At 40.2% G+C, this 7350-nt stretch overlaps 1 protein-coding gene across 6 annotated transcripts; it reads right to left on the bottom strand.

Annotated features, from left to right (window-relative positions):
• Window positions 1-1633: 1633 nt before the first annotated feature.
• Window positions 1634-6936, bottom strand: Gpr85 (G protein-coupled receptor 85). 6 transcript variants are annotated; one of them, XM_013158400.3, is made up of 5 exons: window positions 6614-6936; window positions 5587-6196; window positions 5301-5440; window positions 4569-4641; window positions 1634-4230 (listed from the first exon to the last, which is right to left on the bottom strand). In XM_013158400.3, exon 5 carries the CDS (start codon window positions 4058-4060, stop codon window positions 2948-2950), a length of 1113 nt encoding a protein of 370 aa, XP_013013854.1. In that variant the 5' UTR covers window positions 4061-4230; window positions 4569-4641; window positions 5301-5440; window positions 5587-6196; window positions 6614-6936; the 3' UTR covers window positions 1634-2947. The 6 variants fall into 6 exon arrangements, with proteins under 6 accessions (XP_013013854.1, XP_013013855.1, XP_013013856.1 ...); XM_013158401.3 differs by having other exon boundaries at window positions 5301-5416; XM_013158402.3 differs by lacking the exon at window positions 4569-4641.
• Window positions 6937-7350: the final 414 nt, after the last annotated feature.

Raw genomic sequence — 7350 nt, 5'->3', positions numbered from 1 at the left:
GAAAGTTATTCACCTCCTTTTGAGTTAGATAACATCTGCATGAGATTTTACATTTGCAGAATAAATGCACAGTCACTGCCCAATAACTTGAAAATAAATGTGTTGTACATAAAAGAGACCAGATGAGATGGTAAAGATGCATTCATGCAAACACATCCACTATGGTGGAAAACAATTTAAGATTGTTAAGCCCCTATATGTAAATAGTCCAAAAGAGACACATTATTACTGGTAATGAGTCTTACAACAAAGTTGGATTCCTCAGTGGGATTGCATTTTTATGGGTTGAAGAGCAGTAACATGAAACAAGTTGAATTAGTTATTAACTGTTTTTAAATATTGAGTATTGGAATGGATATCAAAATAGACAATGTGATTTGGTCATAAAGACACTTTCATACAACATAAAGAACTTTTATGTTGTATGATTGCCACTATTACTGAGTGACTTATAAATAGCATGAACTGGGGATGTGTGTCATCCACTGCTTCCCCTTAACCTGCAAATGCCAAGTTGTTCAAGAGCAGGCTTACGTGATGGTAACTACAGTTCAGCTGTATTCAGTGGTCACTGAGCCTCGTCACTCAATCCAAACTAAATCTGCTGCTCTATATAGCGAGGTGGAGACATGCAGCCTCACTTGGTTCCTGCTCTGATTCCTCAGGCTTCTAGTCTGAACCTGCACTTCGTTATTCTTTTCTATAAAATGGAAATGAATATTGGTAAAACCTGTTATCTTTTGCCCCCGAGTTATTGCTGAATTTTTTATTGATTGCTGGTGATATCTGAACTTGTAAGCAAAATTGGCCCTCAGGATAATGATTGTAATTATAACTTTTCTCTAGACATTTTTTCTTGTTGGAAACATAATGCTATCAGAATATCTCTTAATAGCATCTTCTTTATTGTGTTTTAGATAATGGTTTTAGTACCAATGAGGAGCCCTTATTGCAAGAAGAAACTCACTGCTGTTCATTAAACTTTGTCTCATATCCAATCAACTTTGGTGGACTAAAAATGAGCCCAGAGTACTTACTAAATCATGGCTTCAGCTGTCCTTATATAAGCAAAACTAACTAATTTCAAATGTCCTTAAAACATTTTGGTTATTTTGGGGTTTTTAAAATACTGATATTCTGTTTATAGCAGTACTACAGCAATAAGAAATTCTGTTCCACTAGACCCCTAAATTCGTTTTTCAAATACAAAAGCCCCATAAATAAATCAATGAAAAGCAAACAAAAACTTCCTTTCTTTTTTTCATGGTATGGTAAAACATTTGTCTTACAAGTTATGCACAAATTAAAGTGTGATAATTATATTAAAATTCTGAACCAACCTATGAAGCAAGTATATATTTTTAAATAAAACCTTGCACGTAAGAATAAAGGGATGATTATGAAAAGCTACCAGTAATGCTTTTTTAGATAATATTATGTCAGTGCTCATTATCATTCATACATTTCTAATTCCAGAATTCAGTAAGTGTAAAAATAAAAAAAATAAAAAAACAAAATTGCAATAAAGCAAGTTTTCCTAATTTGTGCTTGCCTCCCAGATTAAAAAAAAATGATTCTTATATGCCAAAATGTAAAATTTATTCCAAGAAAATTAACAGGCTACACGAATAAATTTTGGCAAATGCAACTTTATATTGAAGTTCACACATCTGTATCTTAAAGAATGAGACTCACAGAATCTAATGTATTTCTAAAATACCTGAAATCATATTATAAGCTTTCACAAGTTAAAACTCAAATAATTTAAACGACCAATACACTAAATGTGCAGAAAATATAAACAAGACTGTGCCTTCCATAGAATAAACGCTTCACAAATTGTGCAGGATGTCATACTAAGGCTGTGGTCTCCTCTTGACAGCTGACTAAAATATAAACATACTTCAGCTGCCAGCTTCTCAGAACACTAGGATGGGCAGCACATCTCAGAAGAAAATCTCCTTATTCCAGTGATGTGCACCTTAATTTTCAAATCATGTGAAGAAAAAGGAAAAAGAGTACTAAATGATCTTCCATGCACTTCCAGATGAATGACCATGACTGATTTGATGTCCCTTGACTATTTGCTCCAATGCTAAATAAGATGAAGGATACTAGATAACCCTTTAAGGCAACATGTGTTTATTCTGCATTATTAGAACTGCTCAGTTGTGACCAGCTGGTACCATTAATGTTGCCTCCCAGACCAATATCTAGCATTTGTAAAATATAAATGAATTGGAAAACCTTTATACTGAATCAACAAAACCACAGAATACAGTTCAATGCTAGCAATTTCACTGGTAGTTAAGGAAAAGTGGTATTTAGAAATAGCAATGTATTGATACAAAAAAGTAAACTCTAATTGGAACCAATATATACTGCTTTGGAATGCTCCCCCAAACTTACAAGGCGATTTTTAAAGTGATATTCCAATAATTCATGGCACGTCTTTAGTGGATTACAGTACTTTTAAGTCCCCAAATAGTTTAGTCTTTGCAAAACAAAAATAGTATGAAATGTTTTAAAGTCTTCAAACTTCTAAAATTAGTTTTTATCAACACATTTACCTCATGGCAACTTAATTTATTAAGATGTCCAATGCTAATTTTTTTGATGTTTTTTCATAAGTAGTGATATACACAGCATTTAGCACTGATACTTAGCACCCGCTACTTTCGGTATCTAGTTTTCAACCACAGAAAGAAACTTAGGGCAGTGGTTCAGTCCTTTCTTAATTACAAACCTTCGCCGGCAGTCAGCAGGATCACTCTGAGATTTAAAATAGGATTATAGGTGAACTATTGCAAAGACTGCAGAATGTTGCCCAAATCCTTATAACTGCTGATCCCATTCTTGAATTTCTTCTCAAAATATGGCTACAGGCCACAATTGCTTAGCAGAGAAGGTTAGTGTTTCACAAGGCTAAAGATTTACAGATGCTCCCTCATATAACACAGTAAGGTTCCCTTGGTAACCTGGATTTTCTGCAGTAAAGAAGGGTTGTGCTGAAACAGCGCCTCAGCTCCCTGTTGGAGAAAATGCAGACAAAAGGATTGATTCCTGCTTGGGCAAAACTCATCCAGACAGCGGCCGTTAGAAATCCCCCTGGTACTACAGGCCCTCTTGCAAAAACTCTCCAGTAACAGGCCACCAGGTAGGGGCCCCATAAGGTTAGAAAGAGAAAAGTCATTATATAGAACATTCTGCTGATTCTTTTCTCCATTTTGAACTCATCTAAGACCAACAGCCTTCTTCTGCCTGTGGTGTTTGCATTTTGCCTGATGCCCAGCAAGGTGGGTGGTGTGGGACCCCTTCCAAATCCTGCTAACCAATTGGCAGCTGCCTGGCCACTGGCTCCAGGGCCATGAAAAGTCCAGTTCTGGCTGACTGCTGCTACAAACTGGACTGGCTTCATTTTCCTTCGATCATGGACAAAAAATATCAGCTTGAGGTAGACAAGCTGTGTGGCTAGGAGGATGAGAGCAAGGAGCAGCATAAATCCTAAGGAATCATTAGCCCTGAAGGAGCGGTGTTGGAAGGTGCACTGATCCTCCTCCCTAATGAATGAGTAAGTGCCCACATCTAAAACCGGGGGGAAAGCCATGGCCACAGACAGAGTCCACACCATGCAGATCACAGCCAGACACGTCCAAAAGGTCAGTCTCTTTGTATAGAAGCGGTGATGGGCGATAGCTAAGTATCTGGTGACACTGATGCAGAAGAGCATGAAAGCAGTGTGGAAACAGGACAAAACCCCCAGAAAGGCAATCACTTTGCAAGTCAGAGTCCCATAAGTCCAAGTAGAGCCATTTTTGACAGAGTTGAATACAAATGGAAAACAAATTGCAGATCTGAGGATATCTGAACAGCAAAGATCCAGCAGGAAGTAGTAAGGTGCTCTATGCAAGGTCTTATCTTTCACTAGCAAAATGGAGATCAGAAGGTTGCCCACCACGCTGACTCCTATTATGAAACCCAAGGAAGTCAGTTTCAGAAAGGCTGTTAGAGGCGAAAGATTTTGCAAAATGTTGTCAGCTGCATGGCTATAGTTCGCCATAGATGGATGGAGGATAAGGATACAGCCTCAGTTAAGTCTCATGATCTAGATATAAGAACAAGGAAAAGATAGATCCATACATTTTACTGAAAATGTAATCCACAAAGAGAACTGATTTGATCTGCAGTCATGCTTCCTCTTTTCTTCCATTTGATTTGCCATCCAAATATCTGGAAAAAAAAATGAGCTATCAGTTCTTAAGTTAACAAGCAATGATGTCAGTGCTAACATAAAGCTGTTCACTTAGGGGAAAACAAATAAAGTTTTAATTTTGAATCCTATTACTTGCTTTAGTATTTTTGCTTGAGATTTCAGAGAACTGGTCTTCTAAGCTAGATGAGTTAAAAAATGTCCCTGTTCTAGAGAACATACATTTGATTGGGTACCTTTTGAAGAGAATGAATAAAATGTTTCACAGTTGAAAAATGGGCCAGCCCAAGAATTAATCACTAGTATTGCAAAGGAATCTACAAGATTGCTGATAGGAGATAGAGAGGAAGCTACCTACATTCATGTGAGGTCTGTTAGTATTGTCAGTGCTTTACAGACAGCTTCTCTGTTCATACGGATCCAAAGAACCCCTGCAAAATATGTCTTTTAACTCAAGTGCCACTGTTCATGCTGCATATGAGTATTTGTTGATTCATCTTGAAACACAATCTCCACATTAGACTTCGAAATTAATAAGAACTAGTCCCAAGATTTGATAAGATTTAATCTTTTGTCTTTCCTTCCCCACCCCACCCCCATTTTTGGCAAATCTTCCCTCTGTTAAGCCCACATGATTGTTAAAACCGGTTAATGTAAATACTGGTCAAGGAAACACACCCAGAGGAATAATGCACTTCCATTTGTAAACCGTGGCTGCCTGGATGCAAATGAATATAACATGAACCTGTATTTCTTTGGCAATTAAGCCTTTCTCATTTTCACTGGTAATCTCTGTTGCAAATCACAAGTGGCTTCATTTTAAACGAAATGCACCTTGTCTCCTAGATGCCTGAGAGCCACACCAGGGGAAAGAAGCGCGTTTCCTTTGCCACTTTTCACTTGCTGCTAATATGCTGATGGAAGCCCAGGCAAAACTGCGTTCGTTTGACGATTTTAATTTCCCCACCGGTACATCCCCGGGTAAATACCGATCGCATCATGCAACATTACGAAACCTGAAATCCGCCACCCCTGGATTTATAATGGGGGTGGAGAGGGGGAGGGGGAGAGAGAGACATGCATTACATACGCGAAGATGGAGAGAGATCGCTTCTGTGCTGCAAGGGAAGGGTTCCCGATGATTCGCAGTCTGGTATTCCTCAGTCTTGCAAGGCTTTCCAGAAACGGAGCTCTCAATAAGCCTTGCTGAAGATGCATTGTCTGAATGTGCTTCCATTATGCAGTTTATGGTCAAAAAAAAAAAAACCCACCACAAACCACCACCTCAGGGAGGGCAGTCTCCCGGCGAACCTGCAGTTTCATCCACACTGTGCAAACCCCCTCCCCCAAACTTAACCGAGAGTACATTCTCCTACCTGTTGGCGTTGGATATCCCGACAGACTACAGCTTCTTCTTTCTATAAATTGCTGATTTTTTTTTTCCTTAGTGCCTTGACTGAGCATCCAAGGCAGGGCTCGGCGGCGCCTGCGCGCTGGAGCCTCCTTGAGCTCCAGCCGCGTCCTCCCCTGTCGCAGCGGCACAGTCTCCCCCAGTAACGCAGGGGCAGCGGCGGCGGCGGCGCGGTGGCGAGGGCGGCGGCGAGGGCTGCTTCGGCCTTCTCGGAGCCAGCAGGAACCCCTTTCTGTCTCCAGAGCTGGTTGGGTCGGTTGGATGCCCTGGCCAGAGTAACTGGCCGAATCAGGCTTTTGTCCCCTGTGGCTGCTTCTGAACTTTTCCCTCTCCGCATTTGAAACCGGGGCTTGGAAAGGCTCGGTGGAGACCTCAGGCCCGTCCTCTTCCCCTAGGGCCGCGCACGGAGCAGCCCCGGAGCCCCGATCGCCCGCCCCCTCCTCGGCTTCCCGGAACCCTCGCCTTCCCGGAACACCATCTTCCTTTCTCTTTTAGGATCGTCCAAAGCGTGGGAAGCTCCCTTCAGAATTCTTCTTTAATGATTTCCCCTGCTGACCTTTGAATTTGCAGGTTAGCTGGGGGAGGGGAAGAGAAAAGAAAAAGGTATAAAATCTTGTCAGTGGTAGAGAAGGGAAGCAGGTTAGGGCAGCTCTGTCTTTGTTAGTCATCATCTGTTCTCCAGTGCACGCGAATCTGCGCTTAAGTAGGGAGAAGATAAGTTCAGAGGACAGCTGCACACATGATTTACATTCATTCTAGCCTAGCGGATACGACTACAGAGACGGTACAAAAGATTCAAGTGGCCATTCCTCTCATTCCACCCCAACTAGTAACAGCCTTTCTTCTTCCCTTTTTCCGAGTTCGTCTGACCAATAGGTTGGTGATGTCAAAGCAGTTGTATGTATGAGTTTCGTTTTCCCTAGATTTTGTTATTATAGAAGAAAGAAAGAAGGGGGGGGGGGACAAGAATAGAACGAATACATAAGACTTACACCCGTCCAAAAAGTCCGATGGTATCACAAACATCACGTAGCCTGACACCTGAGTGCTTAAAGATGTCTCTAGAATGATGCATTTTCTCATTTTACCATTCCAAAGTTTAGTCTTGTGAAGGTGGTACAAGATTTTCAATAACCACCACCCACTTCCCACCCTCAAAAGCGAACAGGCATGCTTTCATTAATCTCCAATGTAAAATGCTTCTTTTCCTTCATTTCAGCCTTACAGCTTTACAATAGTCGGTTAATGAAATAGAAAAAAATAAAAATCTTCTTTACAGTAATAATTTGAGCTCGAGACGGCAGTAAAACGCCTCATTGCTGGGTGGTGAGATTGTGACATTCGGGGGAACTCAAGCCAATCAGCATACAGATAATATAGGTTAATTTACATATTGTGTTTCTATTGGACACGTCAAGGTAAAGCTTTCTCTGTTAAAGCTCAAAAATGAATACTTCACTGTCATGATGTCACAGTCCTTACACAAAGCCCAATGTTACTTATACTGAACTGATATTTAATTTCCCTGATTTGATTTTGGGTTTTCTTTGCCGTTAAAAATGGAGAATAATTTGTTAAAACAGCAAGAAAGAGAAAAAATCCTAATATACATAAAGCATTTAACTTTGCATTCTCTTAACCTAGAAAGATCAATCAGGTAGCAAGCAATACTGAAAATAACTTGAGGACATTTTCATATAAATAAATACCTTGAAAAACAAATGAATTT

The sequence above is a fragment of the Cavia porcellus genome, unplaced genomic scaffold (assembly GCF_034190915.1).
Source record: "Cavia porcellus strain 051 isolate PalLab524CR breed Dunkin Hartley unplaced genomic scaffold, mCavPor4.1 scaffold_2, whole genome shotgun sequence".
In the NCBI taxonomy this organism is placed as follows: domain Eukaryota; kingdom Metazoa; phylum Chordata; class Mammalia; order Rodentia; family Caviidae; genus Cavia; species Cavia porcellus.
This window is presented reverse-complemented; position numbering and strand designations above follow the sequence as displayed.